The sequence below is a fragment of the Mesoplodon densirostris genome, chromosome 15, assembly GCF_025265405.1.
Source record: "Mesoplodon densirostris isolate mMesDen1 chromosome 15, mMesDen1 primary haplotype, whole genome shotgun sequence".
Taxonomy (NCBI): Eukaryota; Metazoa; Chordata; class Mammalia; order Artiodactyla; family Ziphiidae; genus Mesoplodon; species Mesoplodon densirostris.
Window position 1 is genome coordinate 29,128,703 of NC_082675.1, and position 24,136 is coordinate 29,152,838.

Genomic DNA, 24,136 nt, shown 5'->3' on the forward strand with positions numbered 1-24,136 from the left:
TGCAGTTTACATGTTTAACAAAGATTTTAAAGTATATACTCTGTGTAAAGCAAAGCGCTAGGCATTGTAGCAAATACCAGGAAGAATCATACTTGACCCCTGGCCTAGAGAAGTTTACATTTTAGTAAAGGAGACAGATACAGACTCAGATATTTTTAGGAAGTACAAGTCAACATGAAGAGGGGCTAGATGAAGGGTGGTGTGGTCAGAGGAAGATGGGATATGGGTTTGGTGGGCTTGTAGCTAACCTTGGGTGGTCACACGAAGCATGGTGTTAGCGCGTGGGCTGCTGTCCTGTGTGAGGCTGCCCTCGGGACGGCACGGCTGGATCTGAGGCCAGGGACCAGGCAGTTCCATTCCTGTGTCTTATTACCCCAGAGCCATGGGCTTCATAGCCGCCTGTCACTAGCTGAGAGGTAATTAGGCATGACGTAGCAGCCTTAAATTTTGGAATGTGTGGTTTTATTTAATACCTTCTTCTCCCGCCCTTTGTCAATCAGTTAGGCTTAAAAACCACAGCTTTCTGTGCTTCACTTGTTCCATTTAACATTAAGGTTTTATACTGCACTTCCTGCTCACTTTAATGAATGTTAGAGGTGCCACTGTGACAGGACATGACTGATGATTTTCCAGCTGTTTGGAGACTGGTGACTCAGATTAATATTCAGATCTGACACTGCTCTTTCTCTTGGATTTTCTTAACATTTCCACAAGTTTTGGAAAATGAGCTTCTAAAATTAGTATAAATAAGTATATATTTAGGCAAGCTGGTATGTCCATGTACTGTTACGTTTCAGTTATTTTTTGGGTGGTCACCCTTTATCCCCAGCTCAAGACTGTGTGTGAAGAACTAGGTATATGCTTCTCTAACAAAAGGCTAGAGGTTCCCTTAGTCCGTGAAAGTGGTGAGTCACCTGGTGTACATGTCAGTCTAATAATGCCCAGCCTTGTTATGCTATGTTTCTAAGAGGTTGGTTTAAATATAGGACTGCCGCATGGCTCAGGTTTAAATCGGGAATGGTGAATAGGTTTGGGACATTTAAACCAGGTTGGACATAGTTTATCCTTGAGTTAAGAGACCCTCCAAAATGTTTCAGAGCTGTTTGGGGCTGGGATGCCACTAGGTGGCATGGCTTCTGTCCATAAAATCTGTATCCAGCTGTCAACCGTACATGTCCACTTCCATAAGAGTGGAAGGAATTTATATTTTGGTTAATTCATTTATTAACTATTGAGTCTTTGCTCTTTATAAAATAATGTTAAGATATGAAGATGAATCGTAGAAGATTTTGTCATCAAGGAGCTTAGTCTTGTTGGGGGATTAAGATATATACATAATTAACTGGAACCCAAGTTTAAAAAGTGAAATGTGGGCTTCCCTGGTGGTGCAGTGGTTGAGAGTCTGCCTGCCGATGCAGGGGACATGGGTTCGGGCCCTGGTCTGGGAGGATCCTACATGCCGTGGAGCAGCTAGCCCCGTGAGCCACAATTGCTGAGCCTGCGCGTCTGGAGCCTGTGCTCCGCAGCAAGAGAGGCCGCGATAATGAGAGGCCCGCGCACCGCGATGAGGAGTGGCCCCCGCTTGCCGCAACTAGAGAAAGCCCTCGCACAGAAGTGAAGACCCAGTGCAGCCAAAAATAAATAAATAAATAAAATTAAAAAAAAAAAAGTGAAACGTAAGCACATAAGGGTGTAAGTCAGTGTCATGGCTAGTCTGAAGAAAAAATTACTGTTTTCATGTAGGAAAAAAGGGTAGGTAGAGACTGTGATGTGATGGTAAAATCAGAGTTAACGAGTCTTCCATGGAGGAGATTGCTTTGAGTAGGGGGATGGAAAAACGAGTAGGAGTTGGACATACAAAAATACAGGGGAAAGACCATGTAGAAAGTAGGAATGATGCTGAATACTAGCATAGGGACAAAGTGTAGAGCATTTAAAGGAAAGAATAAGAAATTAGTATATTCGGATCACAGCGCTCGTGAGTGATAATAAAAGAAAATTAGGCTGAAAAGTTATAGCAAGATGAGAAAAAAGGTATGAGTGGATTTGTCATTTAAGATCTACTCACCCACCTTGGGAATGTCTAGAAGACACAGCTTTTACCATGATTGTGAGAAATAAATTTATGAGGGGGGCCTTGGTACCCTTGAAGAGCTTTATGATCATCCTTCTTTGTAGGTTAGATCTTACAGAGGAGGGACTGCAGTCACTGAATTGGGAAACCTAAAGGCAATGGGAATAACTGGATCCTGCGGTGGTAGCACTTAGCCACACCCACAAGGCACGATGGGTGTGGTCACCATAATACACTGCAGAGTCAAAGCAGCATTTATTTATTTATTTTTTAAAGCAGCATTTAGAATACTCTGACTCCCAGAGACCTATGGCATTAGCTACTCGATCATGGTGTTCTTAGAAGTGACATACATAGGAAGGAAGCCCACTAAATTCTCACTTGATAGGTATAAACAGAAAAGTTCTAGGTTAAGTGAACAGAAGTCTAACTTTTGAATCATAAAAACTGAGAGTCATGGCTTCTCAATCAATTCCCAGACTTGAGCCGTTTACAAGCCCAGAATCCTTTGAATGAAGGAGAGTCGAGGTCCCCTTGGGGAGAGGACCCCAATATGCTGCCAGATATTTACATTGTTCATCTTTCTCCCAGCCTTCCCCAAAGGGACCTACAGCCTTTTACCATGGTAACTGAGCATTGGAGAAGAGGAAACAAGCAGACCTTTTGGGGACTACTGGACACTGGCTCTGAACTGACACTGATTCTAGGAGACTCAAAATGTGACCTCAGTATAGCAGTTACAACAGCGCTTATGGAGGTCGGATGATCACTAGAGTTTTAGTTCAGATCTGTCTCACAGTGAGGCCAGTGTGCTCCTGAACCCATCCTGAATCTGGTTATTTCCCCAGTCATCTCTTCAGTTCTGGTGTGCATAGACATCCTCACAGGTCTGGTTCCCTGACCTGTGAAGTAAGGGCTGGTATGTGGGGAAGACCAAGTAGAAGCCAGCAGAGTGGCCTCTACCTAGGAAAGTAGTACACCAAAAGCAACAACGCTGCATTCCTGGAGGGACTGCGGAGATTAGTGTTACCATCCAGGACTTGAAAGATGCAGGCGTGCTGACTCCCACCATAGCTCCATTCAACCTGCCTATTTGGCTTGTGCAGAAGAGAGATGGATCTTGGAGAATGACATTAGATTATTGTAAGTTTAGCCAGGTGGTAGCTCCAGTTACAGCTGCTGTACCAGATGTGGCTTCATTGCTTGGGCAACTTACACATCCCTTGGTGCCTAGTATACAGCTATTGACCTGACAAATGCCTTTCTTGCCGTACCTGTCAGTGAAGACCACTAGAAGCAATTTGCTTTCATCTGGCAAGGCCAGCACTGTACCTTCACTGACCTACCTCAGGGGTGTATCAGCTCTCCAGCCCTGTGTCATAATTTAGTTCACAGGGGTCCTGATTGCCTTTCTCTTCCACAAGATACCACACTCGCGCATTATTCCTGACATTATGCTGATTGGATCTAGTGAGCGAGAAGTAGCAACTCTGCCAAACTTACTGGCAAGACATTTGTGTGTCAGAGGGTGGGAAATAAATCTGACAAAAATTTAGGGACCGTCTGCCTCAGTGAAATTTCTAGGGGTCCAGTGGTGTGGGGCGTGTCAAGATAACCCTTCCAAGGCCCCTCCTGCAACCAAAAAAGAGGCACAATGCCTGGTGGCCTCTTTGGACTTTGAAGGCAACATATTCCTCACTTGAGTGCTACTCCAGCCCATTTACCAAGTGACCCAGAAAACTGCTAGTTTTGAGTGGAGTCGTTGCCCACCCCCCGACCACACTATCTTCTCTGTTTCAGTCCCTGCCTGTGGCCTCATGGGGCGTTGCCCACAGTCAGTTGACTGAGGAAGAGAAAACTCAGGCCAGATAGACAGACGGTTCTGCCTGGCCTGTGGGCACCAGCTGCACCACTGCCGCCCATCTCTGGGACACCCGCAAAGGACAGTGGTGAGCAGAAGCCCTCCTGGTGGGCAGAACTTCCAGCAGTGCACCTGGTTGTTCCTTGAAAGAGAAGTGGTCAGAGGTACAACTGTACACCGATCCCTGGGCTGTGACTTGATGGTCAAGGACTTGGAAGGAACATGACTGGAAAGTTGGTGACAAGGAAATTTGGGGAGAGATATGTGGATAGACCTCCCTGAATGGGCAAAAAACATGAAGATATGTGTGTCCCATGTGAATGCTCACCAAAGAGTGACCTCAGCCGAGGAGGATTTTAATATTCAAGTGGATAGGATGACCCGTTGTATGGACACCACCCAGCCACCCCTGTCATCACCCAGTGGGCTCATGAACGTGGCTACAGGGGCAGGGGTGGGGGTTACACATGGATTTCCACTCACCCAAGGCTAACCTGGCTATGGCCACCACTGAGTGCTCAGTCTGAAGCAGCAGACACCAGCACTGAGTCCCCAGTATGGCATCATTTCCCAGGGTGACCAGCCAGCTACCTGGTGGCAGGTTGATTACGTTGGACCACTTCCATCATGGAAGGGGCAGTATTCTGTCCTTCCTGGAAGACACATTGACTCTGGGTATGGACTTACCTTCCCTCATGCAGTGCTTCTTCCAAAACTCCCATCCATGGACTTACAGATTGCCATCATGGAGTCCACACAGCATTGCTTCTGATCAAGGAACTCTCTTCACAGCAAATGAAGTATGGCAGTGGGCCCCTGCCCATGGAATTCACTGGTCTTACTCTGTTCCCCGCCGTCCTGAAGCAGCAGTCGTGATAGAATGGTGGAATGGCCTTTTGAAAGACTCTGTTACAGTGACAGCTAGGTGGCAGTCCCTTGCAGGGCTGGGGCAGGGTTCTCCAATATATGGTGCTGTTTTTCTCAAAGTCAGGAATCAAGGGGTAGAAATGGGAGGGCCACCACTCACCATTGCCCCTAGTGACCCACAGTGACATTTTTGCTTCTTGTTCCTGCTCTGCCTCTGCTCTGCTCTGCTGGCCTGAAGGTCCTAATTCCATCAGGAGACGCAACAATGAGTCCATTGAATTGGAAGTTAAGACTGCTTCTCGTCACTTCAGGTTCCTCATTCCTGTGAATCAGCAGGCAAAGAAGGAGTTACCGTGCTGTCTGGGGTGACTGGCCCTGATTCCCAAGGGGAGATTGGGCTGCTCCTCCTCAGTGGAGCTAAGGAAGAGTATGTCTGGAATACAGGAGAGCCCTTAAGGTGCCTCTTAGAATTACCATGCCCTGTGATTAAAACCAGGGGAGAACCACAACCCAATCCAGGCAGGACTACTAATGGCAGGAATGAAGGTTTATCTCACACCACCAAGGAAAGAACCACGACCGACTGAGGTGCTTACTAAAGGCAAAGGGAATGTGGAATGGATACTGGAAGAAGGTGGTTATAAATACCATCTATGACCACATGACCAGTTACAGACCCGAGGACTGCAATTGTCATGAGTATTTCCTCCTTATTTTGTTTGAGTATGTATGTATGTGTATCTCAAGTATCTCTGTTTTCTTCCCTCTCTGATCCCTTTATTTGTAACATAAGATGTATTGATTTTATACATAATACTTAGGTATTATTAACTTTACATTTAAACTTGTGGGATATCAAAGGAGAAGAGTAAAAATCACTCAAGGATTTTGATCCTCATGTGAAGGGGTTAGTGATTTTTGGTTGTATACGAGAGAGTTGTGTCATGTTAGGTGGAATTGTGACTTTGTTATTGTCTTCTTTTGGTGATGAAGGTTTAAGGAGACCTTTATGAGTGTCAAGTTGACAAGGAATTAGTTTTATGTGTCAACTTGACTGAGTCATGGGCTGCCCAGATACTTGATCAAGCATTATTCTAGGTGTTTCCGTGAAGGTGTTTTTGAATGAGATTAACATTTAAATCAGTAGACTGAGCAAAGCAGATTGTCCTTCCTTATGTGGATGGGCCTCATCCAATCTGTTGAAGGCCTGAATAGAACAAAAAGCTGACCTCCTGTGAGTAAGAGAGAAAATTTTTCCTGATGGCTTTTGGGCTGGAACATTGGCTTTTTTCCTGCCTTTGCAGTCAGATTGAAATATTGGCTCTTCCTGGGTCTCAAGCTTGCTGGCCTTTGGACTGGGAACCATTCCATCGGCTCTCCTGGGTCTCCAGCCTCCTAACTCACCCTGCAGATTTGGGACTTATTGGTCTCCATGACTGCATGAGCCAATTCCTTATGGTAAATCGCTTTCTGTATAAATATATACATCCTATTGGTTCTCTCTAGAGAGCCCTGACCTAATACACATTTGGTTAATCCTGACTGATGCAGATTTAGTCACTGCTAGGTTAAATAGTTTGAAACCACTTTGGAAAGATTAATCCTGCATCACTGTATACAATGAATAGAAATGAAGAGATACTGGGGAAAGGAAGACCAGTTAGGCTCTTTCAGCTACCTAGGCAACAAGTTTCTCTGAGCTAGAAATATAAGTTAAGGAAACAGCAGAGCACATATCATATTTGTAGAACTGGTAATGGATAAAAGTACTTTGCAGGAGACCGTGGAAGAGAGTAGAATGCGTGAACTCTGAGGAACTCCATCATTTATGCAGCTGCAGGAGAAGGTACTTACAGGCAGACTGAGGAGGAGAAGCTGCTGAGTTGAGAGGAAATCAGAAGTCCAGAGTCCTTAGAACAGAAGACTGTTGTCAGTTGTGTCTGATGCCACTGAACAGCCATTTGGGATGAGGACAGAGTAGTTCAATAGTTTTGGCATATAGAGATCGTTTGTGATTTTACCTGTGGTTTCAGGGGCTTCAAAAGATTAGATGCCAGACTGGAATGGCTTAAACAGTGAATAGAAGGAGAGAGAAGAGAGACAGTATATGTAAGACGGCCCCTTATGAGAAGCTTTGCTGGGAAAGGGAGCACAGAAACGGGATTGTGGCTGGAGGGGCATGAGAGGTTCAGGGAGAGTGGGATTGACCTTTGATAGGAAGAGAAACACTTCCTCCACTGTGAAAGGAAGGAAGGGCAAAGTAAGTGTAGACGCCTATCATATTATGCGTTTGAAGGTGGGAAAATGAGTGCATTTTCATCTAGGGACTTTCACTTTGTAGTGGAGTATGAAGGAGAGTTATCAGCTGAGACCCAGTGAGGCAAAAGGGGTGTTGGAGGTCTGCAGAGTTGAGGAACAGACGGCCCCTTGAGGGAAAGTCCTGACTGGGGAAGGGGATGAAGCTTTCTGGGCAGCTCTGGGGTCCTTGCTAAGGTCGGAAGCCATCATTGGTGTTGGTATTTACTGTGGATTCTTTTTTCAGCTCGGGTGGGGGTGGGGTAGGGATATAGATGGCTAGATTCATCCAAGCACGTAAGAGTCAGTTAAATGTAACTTCTATGCGAGAATAATTGCATTAAGACCTTCTCGGCCTTGGGACTTCCCTGGTGGTCCAGTGGCTAAGACTCGCGCTCCCAGTGCAGGGGGCCCAGGTTCGATCCCTGGTCAGGGAACTAGATCCCACATGCCGCCAGCTAAGAGTTAGCATGCCACAACTGAAAGATCCCATGTGCTTCAACTAAATATCCCACACGTGGCAACAAAGATCCCCCGTGCTGCAACTAAGACCTAGCATAGCCAAATAAATAAGTAAGTAAATAAATAAATCCTTCTCAGCCTTAAAAAGAATGTACTGAACATAATTTAACTTTTCTTGATGTCTAAGGTTTTCATTATATTAGCTATGATGCTCTGATTGTTAAAGTGATTGCTCTAGGTTCAAGTCGATGGGTGTTTATTACACATACATCACAATGCCAGGCTCTGCTGACATTGAACTGAAAGGTAAAATCCCTGCCCTAAGTAGTACCTGCCTGTGGTGAGAGAGTCCCTGGCTGTGTGGACCTTCTGCCAGGGAAACACAGAACAGGTACCCTTTCCAGGACAGATGGGTGGATGGGGGTGGGGTGTTGAGGGAGGTTTGGTCCCCAGAAGAGGTGACCACAGTAGTCAGCTGACTTGGAACTCAGAAGATCCATTGTCACACAAAACAACTTTGAAAATAGTGGTTAGAGTTCCAGTCAGACCATTAAAAACTAATGAAAAGGGGCTTCCCTGGTGGCGCAGTCGTTGAGAGTCCGCCTGCTGATGCAGGGGATGCAGGTTCGTGCCCTGGTCCGGGAGGATCCCACATGCCACAGAGCGGCTGGGCCCATGAGCCATGGCCGCTGAGCCTGTGCGTCCGGAGCCTGTGCTCTGCAATGGGAGAGGCCACAACAGTGAGAGGCCCATGCAAGAAACAAACAAACAAACAAACAAACAACTAATGAAAACATTACATATTTTCAATGAGAAATATTACAAAGAAACAACCCAGTATTATTTAAAAATTAGAAGCTGAGAATTTATAAGCCTTCATTTTGAAATTTGTGTTGAGAAAATATTATTTCACTTGATAAGGTAGATTTCAGATTTTGTGGAGATTTTTTGAGTGAATGCTTGAGTGCTTTTAAGGGCTATAATATATGCTGGCAGTGACTCCATGTATTTAACTCATCGTCAAAACTTCTGTCTTTTCCTCTTCTTTGGTACCAAATAAACAACTTAAAAAAAAAAACCAACAACACAGCACTGACTATGGCTACAAATGGAATAAAGGGAAGGAATGATGTATGCATGTCTGTATATTAACTGGATAAACACTGGAAAAGGGTGATCTGGGGGCAGATAACATTTATTCAGTACGCGTTAGAAGTCATGTACTAAGTACTTCCACGTGTAACAAATGCATTTGCCTTAACAAAACCCCATGAGATGTAGATATCATTGATACCTATTTTACAGATAAGAAAATAAATAATTTAACTAAAATAAATAATTTGCCCTGAGTCAAATGGTTAGTGGTAAAAGTGGCAAAATCCTACATGTTTGGCTTTATTTCCTGTGTTCTTCCCTCCAAAATAGCTAAGGTAAAATGAGCTGTTGGCATTGTAAAAATTTTTTAAAAACAGTTATTTATCTGTGATTTTTCTGAGCAGAAAAGAAGGTAGTGTTGTGGAATAAAGTAGAATTCCTTGTATTGGCCAAAGCCTAAAGCATTTGTCAGGGTGATAGTAAACAGGGATGTATATTCAGTGTTCATAAATCAGGTTCGTATTTCTTGGGAGATAGCAGTGGTGGGGGTGAGTGGCAAGGAGGATTATCTATGCACTACACTGAAAGTTCAGAGTTTGAAAGTCTCTCACTTGTTTGCATCATATGAGGGATATGTGTTTCTAATAACTGAATGGAACTCAATGAGCAGTACATATATGGCTATTAATAGATTTTGTTGTTGTTGTTGTTTAAGCTTACGTTAGCTGCTACCAATCATTGATTTTTCAGTCTCAGATCCTTGGTATGTCTATGAAATCCCTAATTAGATAAGCATTGCCATAAGAGTTCTGAATGGATATGATCTTTGATAACTCTGTCCGTTCTCAAAAATATCTTTTGGAAATGTGGAAAATCAACCTGGTTGGTATTGTTGGTATTTTGTATAAATGGAGAATACAGATTTTAGTGTATGATATAAATCTAAGAAACATGAAAAGGGTTTGTGTATGTGTTATATACTAGTTTGAAGAAATCACACAAAAATTTCCATCTGAGATTTTTTTAAAAGCATAGTTGAGACTTTTAAATATCTCTTCAAATTTAATTTGTCATGTTTCTGAAATGGAATAAATTAGACCTAGCTTATATCATACTAAATATTTTATGCCTTACAGTTAGTTCTATAAAAATGTTTAGTCATCTCTATTAACCACCTTCCTTAATGTTCCTAGGTTATTGAATCTTTGGGAATTATTATTTATAAGGCACTGGACTATGGCTTGAAGGAGAATGAAGAAAGGGAATTAAGCCCTCCCCTGGAACAGCTCATCGATCGCATGGCCAACACGGTAGAGGCTGATGGCAGCAATGATGAGGGCTATGAGGCTGCAGATGAAGGTGTGGAGGAGGAGGAAGATGAGAAGAGAAAAATCTCAGCAATCCGGTCCTATAGAGATGTCATGAAGGTAAAGTTTACAATAGTACCTCTTTCTTTGAAGAGTTGTTATTTCACTTTAAAAAACTGAATGGTGATTTAGCATTTGATAATAGTACTTAGACTTTGAGCTATAAGTGAAATGTGTTCTAATTTCATTCTTTTACATGTAGCTGTCCAGTTTTCTCAGCACCACCTATTGAAGAGACTGTCTTTTCTCCATCAAATATCCTTGCCTCCCTTGTCATAGATTAGTTGACCATAGGTGCGTGGGTTTATCTCTGGGCTTTCTATCCTGTTCCATTGATCTATATTTCTGTTTTTGTGCCAGTACCATACTGTTTGATTATTGTAGCTTTGTAGTATAGTCTGAAGTCAGGAAGCCTGATTCATCCAGCTCTGTTTTTCTTTCTCAAGATTGCTTTGGCTATTCAAGGTCTTTTGTGTTTCCATACAAATTTAAAATTTTTTTGTTCTACTTCTGTGAAAAATGCCATTGGTAATTTGATAAGGATTTCATTGAATCTGTAGATTAGAACACTCTCTAACACCATGCATGAAAATAAACTCAAAATGGATTAAAGACCTAAATGTTAGTCTGGATACTATAAAACTTTTAGAGGAAAACATAGGCAGAACACTCTCTGACATAAATCGCAGCAATATCTTTTTTGATCCACCTCCTAGTGTAATGGAAATAAAAACAAAAATAAACAAGTGGTGCCTAATTAAACTTAAAAACTTTTGCATAGCAAAGGAAATCATAAACAAAATGAAAAGACAACCCACAGAATGGGAGAAAATATTTACAAATGAAACAACCAACAGGGGATTAATCTCCAAAATATACAAACAGCTCATGCATCTCTATATCAAAAAACCAAATAACCCAATCAAAAAATGGGCAGAAGATCTAAATAGACATTTCTCCAAAAAAGATAGACAGGTGTCCAAAAAGCACATGAAAAGATGCTCAACATCACTAATTATTAGAGAAGTGTAAATCAGAACTATAATGAAGTATCACCTCACAGTGGTCAGAATGGCCATCATCAAAAAATCTACAAACAATAAATGCTAGAGAGGGTGTGGAGAAAAGGGAACCCTTCTACACAGTTGCTGGGAATGTAAATTGGTACAGCCACTATGGAGAATAGTGTGGAGGTTCCTTAAAAAACTAAAAATAGAGTTGCCATATGATCCAGCAGTCCCACTCCTGGGCATATATCTGGAGAAAACCATAATTCAAAAAGATACTTGCACTCCAGTGTTCATTGCAGCATTATTTACAGTAGCCAAGACATGGAAGCAACCTAAATGTTCATCGACAGATGAATGGATAAAGAAGATGTGGTGTATATATACAGTGGAATGTTACTCAGCCATAAAAAGAATGAAATAATGCCATTTGCAACAACATGGATGGACCTAGAGATTAACATACTAAGTGAAGTAAGTCAGAGAAAGACAAATATTATATAATATCACTTATATGTGGAATCTAATTAAAAAATGATGCAAATGAAAAAAACAAATGAAGTGAATAAGGAACTAAAAATACTTGATTCTGTGATAAATGAGGAGTAAAAAGTTTTCCATTAAGAAACAAAACTGGGACTTCCCTGGTATGGCAGCGGTTAAGAATCCACCTGCCAATGCGGGGGACACGGGTTCAAGCCCTGGCCCGGGAAGATCCCACATGCTGCGGAGCAGCTAAGCCCACGAGCCACAACTACTGAAGCCTGAGCACCTAGAGCCCGTGCTCTGCAACAAGAGAAGCCACCGCAACGAGAAGCCTGCGCACTACAATGAAGAATAGCCCCCGCTCACCACAACTAGAGAAAGGCCACGCACAGCAATGAAGACCCAACACAGCCATAAATTAAAAAATAAATTAAAAAAAAAAAAAGAAACAAAACTGTCTATACCTCTGAAACTGAGCTAACAGTTTTTGGTAGTGGTTTAGTGGGTGTTTGTGGGGTGGGGAACAGGGCATGGTGAAGGAGGAGGGGACACCCACCCAACCAACCATGTCAGTAGGTTAACCCTGGCACCAGTCAAATGACAGATGTCATGGCCAGATTGCTCTTGTATACTACAGATTTGGAAGATGAGGCCTGGAGAGTTATTGGAATCTTACAGTTCTACTCAATGACATTCAATATGTTAACTTATAAAACAAAGATTCTTGGACATTCATCAGTTTGAACTGATAACTCTTACACTGTTTTATTGTTTTTTTAATTTGAGCTACTATGTCTGCCCTCCTGCCTATCTTATTTCTATCATAATATGAAAAATAAACAATTAAAATGCTTTTTTAGAAAGGTTTTATAGATTGGAGGAAAACTAAGATTACCAATTCCATTCTTAGGAATTTTATTGGAGAGTATCATATACTCACCCCTTGTTTCTTAGTTTCTATGTTAACCAAAACTGATCAGTAAAAATTTCCACATCTGTAACAATATGTTCTGAATATTTCTTTTAGCTACATGAGAAGAAAAATAATTGCTGAAACATTTGACAAGTAAACTGAATTTTATATATCATAAAACCCATTATTCATGGCCAGATAGTGACACATAGGAGTTTGTGATTTGCTCAGTGGGTTGAAATCTTCAATTAGTAAATTGGCTCCTGTTTACATTGTTGGAAGAGAAGACAAGAATTAACTGAAGAAATATATGCTTTCTCCTTGTTGAAAGTGGAAATGTGAAACTAAGTTTGAATAATGTAAATAATAGAATATTTAGGAACTTGGAGACAATTTGTTTTTAATTCTTAGTGAGCAAGACCTTTTTATTGTGTACCCGAACAGTTGTTTATTCCTACCAGTCTTTCAATTTGTTATATGGTGTGTTACACTTGAAAATTACTTTCACGTCCATTGTTATCTGAGACTTAGGGTAACACTGTGAGGTATTGGGTTGGCATTGTTATACCCATTTTACAAATGAAAGAACTAAGGCTCAAAGAGGCGTGTGACTTGTCCAGATTCTTTGAACTGAGTGAATGAGAGGAAGTTAAATTCAGAGGTTTATAGTCAGGTAGGATTTAGATTGGAACCCTGTTTTTGCCAGTTTTGTACCAGTTGTTTTACCCTGGATTATTTAATCCTATGGTCCTTATTCTTTTTTTTTTTTTTTTTTTGCGGTACGCGGGCCTCTCACTGCTGTGGCCTCTCCCGTAGCGGAGCACAGACTCCGGACACGCAGGCCCAGTGGCCACGGCTCACAGGCCCAGCCACTCCGCGACATGTGGGATCTTCCCGGACCGGGGCACGAACCCGTGTCCCCTGCATCGGCAGGAGGACTCCCAACCACTGCGCCACCAGGGAAGCCCGATCCTTATTCTTATGTAAAGAGAGAATATCTGCCTGATTGAGTTTTGTGCAGATTAAATTAAATAACATAATTAATATAAAGTACCTAGTATAGTGCTTGTCATGAATAAAAATTTAATAACACTTACTATATGCCAGGCATTTTTCTAGGTGCTAGGGATATACCAGTAACAACATATAATTGGTCCCTGTTTTTATGGTTCTTAATTGTAATGGAGACAAACAGGATATAAACAAGTAAAGTATAAACACATATATCATTTTTTTCTGAGTCATTCCAAGGCTTTTTGCCGCTGCATATAGGTCATAATAAATTGCAGGCACAAATTTATGTCAGCGATAGAATGTGTTCTTCTCTTAAATTAAGAATATAACACCTAAAATATTTTTCTTTCAGATTGTTTGTTGAGAAACATATAGAACTAAGTGGAGCCTTACAGGAAGTATTAAGAAAAGATCATTCTTTTTTTTTTTTTTTTTTTTTTTTTTTTTTTGCGGTACGCGGGCTTCTCACTGTTGTGGCCTCTCCCGTTGCGGCGCACAGGCTCCGGACGCGCAGGCTCAGCGGCCATGGCTCACGGGCTCAGCCGCTCCGCAGCATGTGGGATCCTCCCAGACCGGGGCACGAACCCGCGTCACCTGCATCGGCAGGTGGACTCTCAACCACTTGCGCCACCAGGGAAGCCCAAGAAAAGATCATTCTTAAAAATTATTTTCTTATATATAAATATATCCTAGAAAAGATTCCTTCAGTTAACATTAGTTGAAAAGAAAAGCGATTGTAGACGTGAAGTAAACGGTGATGGTGATGGAGAGTGAAGTATGCAGGCAAGGAAGATTAAGGAGACCAGGGGCAGGATGATGGAAGATGAGGATGTGAGACAGTGTGTAGAGAGGAAGAGTGAAAGGAGTGTTTGAGAAATGAATGAAGTTAGTAAGAGAATAGCACAAGAGCAAGTTCTTCATTTGAGACGAATGTAAAAGTCTCAGCTTACTCATGCATTCATTTACCTTCTCAGATATTTAAGGAGCATTTAGTGTGCCTTCCTTGTTCTGAGCGCTCTGTCAGGTGCTTGGAGATGAACTTAACTGGGGTTAAATGAACCCCAGTGAGGTAAATATTATGGACCTGGTGTCTAGGACCATACTGGCCCATACACCTTGGTGTAAATTAGCAACCTGCTTTCCTCTTCAGGATAATGTACTTCCATGTGTAAGAGAATTGTAATAAATAAAAATTTGCAATGTCTGTAATGTGGAGGATGTCCTTCTAGAAGGGGTACCCTTACGAATAATCTGAACATATGAAAGTGGTGGGCCAGCACTGGTTCATGGGAGGCTTGTAGGGCACAGAGAGGGGCCCTGGTGGATCCTGGTTCTCTTACACAATCCAGTCCCCCTAATAATCAGGGAATTCAAATAAAGCAATACCATTTGCCATTCTTTTGAAAGCAAGAATTTACTTTTGTTGAAATTAGAAATTATGGTAAATTTTTTTTGCTCAGTAATTGATAGCTTCAGTGTAAATGTACATAGCTCTTACATAAAATAATTTGACAGTATATTAAGAAGTCTAAAACTATTCACTATTTATAATAGCAGAATGCTAGAAATATCCCAGATGTCCATTAATAGGGAAATGGTGAATTAACTGTGGTACAGCCAACTAGTGGCGTACTATATCACTATCAAAAGGGTTGCGGAAAGATCTCCAGGATATATCATTTACATGAGAAAACAAGGTGTAGAAAATTATGTATAGTATGCCAGCATTTATCTAAGAAAATGTATGGATAAGAATATATATAAAGTATTTGCTTATATTTTTTTTTAAAAAAGAGGAAAGATAAACCAGAGTAGAAACCAGGACAGTCATTAAAGCTACACATCTATGAGTGTAGTTGATTCTGTGGATTTGATTTAGAAACCATATAAATATTTTACATAATTATGAAACAAAACTGAATATGGAAGTATAATCCCCTCAAATCCAAAGCAAACTGAGCCTAACTGTTACCGCATCAGAAACGTGACCACATAGACAGACCTGGAAAGCAACAATCACATAGTAGCAGTGAGCAGAGCTGCCACCAGCTCATGGTCTCCGAATACCATTCCCTACTAAAAGAATTCCAGAATTCCTTAGAGAAATGACTAATTCCAGATCTGGGAAGGAAATGTGTAAAACAGCCTAGAACATCTTGTCATACCAGAAAGCAAACAGACCATCCAAGATTACTAAATTATGTAAAAAGGACTCAGAAGCCAACTCAAGGAGGCTCCCGCATTGGTCAGATGGAAGAATTTGATCATCAATAAGAATAGTAGCTGTGATGGATTAAAGCAGACCAAATATTCTGCATTCTCTGGACACATAAGTAATAATTAATAAAACCCTTTTGGTCACCTTTAGCAGTTGTTCAGTTGTTAACCAAGTTGTTAACCCACTTATTATTTTGACAACTGGCGTATAGACAGAATCCATTCTGCCTTTTCCATAAGGACACCACCTCAAGGCAACCAAAGAGTTTTGGATGAATGTCTCTTTATAAAAGTATTCCAACTAATAAATGAAAGGGAGGTGATAGGGATTGCAAAATGGTAATATTCTGATTCTACAAAATAATAGCATTGTGGCATCACAAGAAACCAGCAGACTTTCTGTGCCTCCGATGGAAGTTTACAGCACCACCTGTGGAGTCTTCTTGCCAAATAAACAATCTGATCAAGCCTCTAGATCTAACTAATCTAACTACCAATTTATAAGAAGTCCAGGGGACATGAAACATTTAAAATAACACCATAGGGACGCAATCAGCAAAATCAGATTGTGGGAAACTATAGCACAAATCACATAATTTCTTCAACAAGTAACTTACAAATTAAAAGGAAGGGGAGAGAGGAAAAACATATTAAAAGAGACTTAATACATACCAATTGCAGTAGAACGAATCTCGATTAAAAGAAATAAATTATAAAACTGGGTATATATTTGAGATAATCAGGAAAATTTGACCTCTTACTCTATAGTTGATGATATTAGGAATTATTCATATTTTTAGATATGATAATAGTATTGTGGTTATATTTTTTAAAAAAGAACTCATTATTTAGTGATATATGCTGAAATATTTACATGTGAAATTTAGATATCTTGGATTTGCTGTAAAATAATCCTGGAGGGTGAGGCTTAAGTGGATGAGGATGTAGATAAAACAAGATTAGCCATGAATTGATAATTACTAAATTGGGTGATGGGTACATTGTAATTCATTATACTATTCACCTCATTTTTTATATGTTTGAAATTTTTTCACATAGTAATACTACTATTAGGAATTTTTCAAAGAGGTCAATTTTTTGTTGTTGTTTTGTTTTCTAGGCCCTGTGGACTTTTATTTTAATTTAATTTTATTTATTTATCAAAGAGGGCAATTTTTTAAACTTAGATAGAACTGACATATAACATTATATTAGTTTCACTTGTAAATATGTATAATGATTCCCTATTTGTATAAATTGCAAAATGATCAACACAATAAGGCTAGTTAACATCCATCACCACACATAGTTATGAATTTTTTTTCTTGTGATGAGAAATTTTAAGCTCTACTCTTTTAGCAGCTTTCAAATAATATAATATGGTATTGTTAACTATAGTCACCATGCTGTACATTACATCCCTAGGACTTACTTATTTTATAACTGGAAGTTTGTACCTTTTGACCACCTTCACCATTTCACCCACCCTGTACCCCCAAGCCCCAACCACTGGCATCACCAATCTGTTCTTGGTACAAAGAGATGTTTTCTAAAACAAAATGTTACATAGGTACATGGAGATGTGTATCACAGCATTATTCTGTTCTGAAACTAGAAATAAATGACTCACAAAGAAATGGTATATCAACTACATGGATTATCATATGGTCTTTAAATTATAATTATGTGGGTTATAAAGCAATATGGGAAATTTTTGTTTTAATAAATGGAAAAAAGACCACAAAATTCTGCGTGTACTGCTATGTGTATAAAGAAGAGACTGTGCTCGGGAATAAAGATGCAGACCTACTAGAGAATGGACTTGAGGATACGGGGAGGGGGAAGGGTAAGCTGGGATAAAGTGAGAGAGTGGCATGGACATATATACGCTACCAAATGTAAAATAGATAGCTAGTGGGAAGCAGCCAAATAGCACAGGGAGATCAGCTCCCACCTAGAGGGGTGGGCTAGGGAGGGTGGGAGGGAGGGAGATGCAAGAGGGAAGAGATATGGAGACATACGTATATGTATAACTGATTCACTTTGTTACAAAGCAGAAACTAACACACCATTGTAAAGCAATTATACTCTAATAAAGATGTAAAAAAAAAAAAAGAAATGGTAGGTGAGTTATGGTTTTCAATAAATCTATAATTTATAAAAGAGACTGTGCTGATTTATGATTTACCATAAATGGTATTAATGGCATTGTGATTCATGGGGAACCATATGGCTTCAGAAATTCCATTCCTCTTATTGTTTAGCATTTGTATAAGAAATAAAATATTGTAAAATTTTAGTATGGCTATATTAAGTTATTGCCCATGAATAGTTTTATAAGTTATATTTCCAGTGTTAATCATACTTTCAAAAAAATCTGGCATGTTTCTGTAAATATAAGAATAAAGTTTACAAATAATAAGCCCTGCTTATAAAAAGCTAATATGTTTTTGGTTTGCCACATAATGTCAGAATTTGCATGCTATTTTGAAAACTCATCAGGAGAAAATTTTTTTTTTTTTTTTAAATGCTTGGCTTTATTTATTTATTTATTCATTCGTTTATTTATTTATTTATTTATTTATTTATTTACGGCTGTGTTGGGTCTTCGTTTCTGTGCCAGGGCTTTCTCTAGTTGTGGCAAGCGGGGGCCACTCTTCATCGCGGTGCGCGGGCCTCTCACTATCGCGGCCTCCTTGTTGCAGAGCACAGGCTTCAGACGCGCAGGCTCAGTAGTTGTGGCTCACGGGCCTAGTTGCTCCGCAGCATGTGGGATCCTCCCAGACCAGGGCTCGAACCCATGTCCCCTGCATTAGCAGGCAGATTCTCAACCACTGTGCCACCAGGGAAACCCCAGGAGAAAAATTTAAGAAAAGGATGGTACTGTACAGTGTGATTAAAAATAGGAAAAAAACCTATATTATTTAATTTTTTTTAAGATTTTTTTTTTTTTTGATGTGGACCACTTTTTAAAGTCTTTATTGATTCCGTCACAATATTGCTTCTGTTTTACGTTTTTTGGTGTTTTGGCCGCAAGGCATGTGGGATCCCTGGTCCCCGACCAGAGATCGAACCTGCACCGCCTGCATTGGAAGGCAATCCCAACCACTGGACCGCCAGGGAAGTCCCTAATTTTATTATACCAAGCTAGATTAGTACAGTGCACAGTTTATCTTCATCTTCAAATTGCATGTGTATTACAGACAGCTGAAGTGGAATGAGTGTGTTATTTTCATTTGTGTATAAATTTGGCCTAGGTTTAATGGAGTATATCCAAGGGAAGCCATAATGTTTGTTTGAGCTTGTCAGTTACTGAGTGAAGGTGTGTTAACATAGGTTAGTTGGGTGACCATAGTCTGTCAGTCAAATTAGAGTGACTCCAAGGAACAAACTGCAATTCTCTGTACTTCAAAATATTTGTTCTCTAAGTTTTAAAATTTGCTGGGAACGTGCTAATTTTCTCACTGGTTTGGGCAAAAATTTAGTAATTTATCCTAACTAACTATATGATGCTGCATTTAATGAAGATGATCTTTGTTATTATCTTTGTTATTAATTTCTTATGACAAATGCATGATTATACTCACTAGGCAAAACATTTTAATTATGGTTTAAAATTATATTTACTTAGATTTTTGCAAATAAAATTCTAAGCTTTGTGAACTATTTTTTAAAACATTTGAATTTTAGCAGTTGAGAATAAATTATGAGGAAATTTGGAGTCTAATGTTATCAACAAAAGACTGTGATATAAAACCTAAATATATCAGAAGATATAATTTTGATTATGCCTTTTTTCTCTTCTAAGGTGATATTATTTACATACACTGCAGTATGTGTCTCCAGACATAAAGAGTGACTTGGATTGCTGAACGCTTCGTAATTTAGAGTTTAAACAAAAATTGTATTCCCAATTAATTGTGCCAAAGTTTTAAAAAAAACGTTATGGTCTTTTCCTGTGTAGTATTTTGACGCTAATTAGGGTAAAAGGCCAATGGATAATAGAGTTTCTGGCATACATCTTTGATTTGATATCAGATAAAGATTTTTTTCCTAGTTGGTACATTGCTTCAAAATACAAATGCTAACTTATTTGACCAAAAAATGTTTCCAAATGTTAGAAAGTATTGTAGACTGTCTTTTTTCTAATCACATCAGTCTAACCCAGGTTTGCTGATAATTTCAAGTTTTGTTGAAAATATATAACAAGGTCTTATGTATGTAATGAAGTATGTATGAAGTTTCAGAAAATTAATTTCGATTCTGGCAATATTATTAATGATTCTATACAGAGAATTCAGATAATGGACTTGTCAGATAGACTTTTTTTTTTTTTTTTGCGTTACGCGGGGCTCTCACTGTTGTGGCCTCTCCCGTTGCGGAGCGCAGGCTCCGGACGCGCAGGCTCAGCAGCCATGGCTCACGGGCCCAGCTGCTCCGCGGCATGTGGGATCTTCCCGGACCGGGGCGCGAATTCGTGTCCCCTGCATCGGCAGGCGGACTCTCAACCACTGCGCCACCAGGGAAGCCCTCTGATCCATTTTGAGTTAATATTTATGTATGGTGTGAGATAGGGGTACCACTACTTCTTTTTTTTTTTTTTTGCATGTGGATATCCAGTTTTCCCAGTATCATTTGTTGAAGAGAATATTCTTTCCCTACTTAATGGTCTGGGCACTTTTGTGAAAAATGAATCAATCATAGATATATGGGTTTATTTCTGGATTCAGTTCTATTTCATTGATCTGTATGTTTGTCCTTATGCAAGTACCACTTTGTTTTGATTAGTATAACTTTGAGGTAAGTTTTGAAATTTGGAAGTTTGAGTCTGCTAGCTCTGTTCTTTTCAAGATTGTCTGAGCTGTTTGGGGCCCCTTGCAATTCTATATGAACTTTAGGATCAGCTTTTCCATTTCTTCAAAAAAGGCCTTTGGGAATTAGTTAGGGATTGCATTCAATCTGTAGATCATTTTGTTTAGTATTACTGTCTTAACAATATTAAGTCTTCCAACCCATGAATACGGGATGTCTTTCCATTTATGTAAGTCTTCTTTAATTTCTTCCAGCAATGCTTTAGAGTTTTCACTGTGTAAATCTTGCACCTCCTTGGTTAAATTTATTCCTTAGTATTTTATTCTTTTGCTATTTAAAAAAATGGTATTGTTTTCTAATTTCATTTTCTGATTGTTCATTAGTATTGTATAGAAATAGAACTTTTTTGTGTTGATCAGGTATCCCACAACTTTGCTAAAATTGCTTCTTAGTTCTAATAGTTTTTGTGGGTTTTCTACATATAAGATTATATCATGTGCATTAAAAAAATTTTAGAGTTTTACACCAGTGTTTTCCAAGTTGCAGGGCACAGCCTGTTAGTGGGTTGTGAAATCAATTGAATGTGTAAGTTTTGTTTTGTGAAAATTTTGTGTATAAAACATATACATATGCATGTGTTTGAATCCTTATGTAAAATGTATTTCTATTTATTTATTTAATTTTTGGCTGCGTTGTGTCTTCGTTGCTGCACGTGGGCTTTCTCTAGTTGCAGCGAGCAGGGGCTACTCTTCGTTGCGGTGTGCGGTCTTCTTATTGTGGTGGCTTCTCTTGTTGTGGAGCACAGGCTCTAGGTGCACGGGCTTCAGTAGTTGTGGCACGCGGGCTTCAGTAGTTGTGGCACACGGGCTCGGTAGTTGTGGCTCATGGGCTCTAGAGTGCAGGCTCAGTAGTTGTGGCTCACGGGCTTAGTTGCTCTGCGGCATGTGGGATCTTCCCAGACCAGCGCTTGAACTCGTGTCCGCTGTATTGGCAGGCGGACTCTCAACCACTGTGCCACAGGGAAGCGCCCCCTAAAATGTATTTCTTACTGTGAATTACAGTAAAAAATGTTATGCCATATTCAGAACATATAATTGGAATATAAAATTGTGGGATTAGTGAAAGGTGAAAGTCCTAGCAGATGCCTTTCATAACCTTGGAAATGATAATTCTATATGGGAAGCTGTTTTCTGTGTACAAAAATAATTGAGCAAAAACTGTACTCTCTGTTCATTGGTCACTTTGTGAATAATTAAGCTTGTGAGATTTTTGCTTTTCATGCTCCCAAGGAATCAATTCTTAGCCTGTTTTTGGTACCGTGGAAAAGTTTCTTACTGAAACTCAAGATATTTTCCTGAGAATGTATTTTATTAAAGATAGTAATCTAACTATTAAATTGCATACAATACTTATTACAAATGAAAAAAATAACAGAAAGACACATTATGAAGGATATTATAAGCTACAGAGATATCTTTTACTCTCCAAAAGATACAAGTTATTAAATATAATAAATTTGTATTTTCAGTAATTGTATTAATATCAAGTTTACTGAATATAGTAAAGAATAAGGGAGAACTTAACTTACAACTTTTTAATGCAAATGAAGTACCTTAAAACATAACTGTTGTACACAGATACAAAACTATTATTTTATAGAAAGATAAAATTATCTTTTTAATAAAATGCACTAGGCTCTTGACAGGATGTCTTTTCCAATCTAACAAGCTGTGTTTGATTTTTCTAAATTGTTGTGCATGATGTTAAATTGCATCTTTTATCTACAGGTAGTTTTGTGGGGGTTATGGGCTGTGTATTGTAAAGGACGTTAGGACTGGTAGTATCACCAGTTGCCCTCTGCCCTCTTTCCTCCACTCCCCATCTACTGATGAGGTATCTTCCCAGTGGTCCACATGTCTTCCTGACATTCTTTTTACTAAATTATACAACTCAGTGTGTATTAGAATGATCCCGGGCTTCAGAATCAAATAGGACTGTGTCAAATTCTCCTTCTCCCTTATGTTAACTTTATGACTGTCGACAAGTCACTTGACTCCTCTGAAGCCTTAGTTTCTGTTGCTATATAACGGTACTAATTCAGGGTTACGTTGAAGAGTAAATGATATTATGCTGTGTATATGACATGTCAAACATGGCATGATAAATACTCAATAAATGGTAGCTATTAAAATACCTGAGTTCTGATCAGTACTCAGTAATTGGTAGTTCCCTTTCTACTCCCAACCAAAACTTTTACATATGCCCTATCGTTTTCAAGTAGAGGCTAACTAATTCTAGTAAGCTCATCTGTGCTGCTGGGTGTTTGTTAGTTACTGGACTTTTCCCATATAATTGTGTGGACTTTACTGGTCGTCTTGTGATGCATTAAGCTTTGGGTGATGGGAATTGTGGAGTTGCCTTGCTGTCTGATATGAAAATGTGAATGTATTGGGTGTGTCTGTTTTTAAGGTACAAAAACCCCACAGATAATAAAAAAGTACCTTTATTTTCCTCTTCTGTAGTTATGTGCTGCTCATCTCCCAACTGCATCAGAGGCACCAAATCATTATCAGGCAGTGTGTCGTGCACTGTTTGCAGAGACAATGGAGCTGCATACATTTCTGACTAAAATTAAGAGTGCAAAGGAGGTAAGTACTACTGCTTTCCTATTTAATGGCATTGTGAAAGAGAAACCTGAATTTTCAACATTGCCTATCATATTATTTAAAATGTTTATTGCCATCCTTCTGATGAGTGCTGAAAATCATTCAGGAAAGAAGCAACTTAGGCAGAATTAAATCTGTTCTTTAAAATGTTGCTGTGTGAATCCATTTAATAAAACAAAGATTTTCATAAAGCTTCCTTACAAATGGAAAATAAATGTTACTGAACTGGTTTAGTCAGTTTCCCATGTGACTTGCTTTTCACCCTCTTTCTGCCACTCTTCTTTTGTCCATTGTAAAAAAATGTTAGTGTGTCTTTCAGGAAGGGATAAGGATGCAGAGAGGAAGCTACACATCTGATAATTGTGGATGTGATTAAATATTTAATGCAGGAGATGTGAATTAACTTTCAGATAATCCAGAATCTCATTTTAGCTATTTTATTTATTATCTGTCAGTGTCTATGAGTTAAAAATACTATGTGTACCCACCCACAGTGGGCCACTAGTCACTGCATGAGGCAGGGGCTGGCAGCCAACCAGGCCGGGGTCCAGCCGCACTCACCAGCGCACCCACAGCAGTCAGCACCGCTGCAACTGAAGGCCCATGCAGCCCACAGAGGGTCACTTCTGTCGCATATAGCCCTGGTGCCTAGAGGGGAGTGTGCTGCTGGACCCCATAGAATGTCTCCTATAGAAGGCCACTTATCCAAGAATGGGAAATACAGCTGACCTACTTAATACATAAAAATAAACCTTCCAAACTCTGTACTACGGAATAGAAAGAGTACAGAGGCAGGGTGGGGGTAGAGGGAGCTTTCCCTTTTTACTTCATATAATTTCTGTATTTTTCAATTTTTATAAAATTTTGTGTAATAAAAACATTTTAGTTGAAAAAAAATTACATATAGAGTCCAAAGAGAATCATCCTAATTTATTTATAAGGTGAATTGCCATATTTTACATCCCACAGACAGTTGTGAAGATTCTTGAGATCTATGTAA

At 39.6% G+C, this 24,136-nt stretch overlaps 1 protein-coding gene across 3 annotated transcripts in view; it reads left to right on the forward strand.

The window, feature by feature from the left end:
• SPIRE1 (spire type actin nucleation factor 1) overlaps positions 1–24,136 on the forward strand; it is a 190,116-nt gene that overhangs the window by 93,755 nt on the left and 72,225 nt on the right. For all 3 annotated transcript variants that reach the window (XR_009534557.1, XM_060119578.1, XM_060119579.1), the window contains exons 3-4: positions 9,848–10,081; positions 22,993–23,118. Coding sequence is in view for 2 of the 3 variants with exons in the window: in XM_060119578.1 (XP_059975561.1) it covers positions 9,848–10,081; positions 22,993–23,118 (360 nt within the window). In the remaining variant the exon portion in view is untranslated. The remainder of the gene's footprint in view (positions 1–9,847; positions 10,082–22,992; positions 23,119–24,136) is intronic.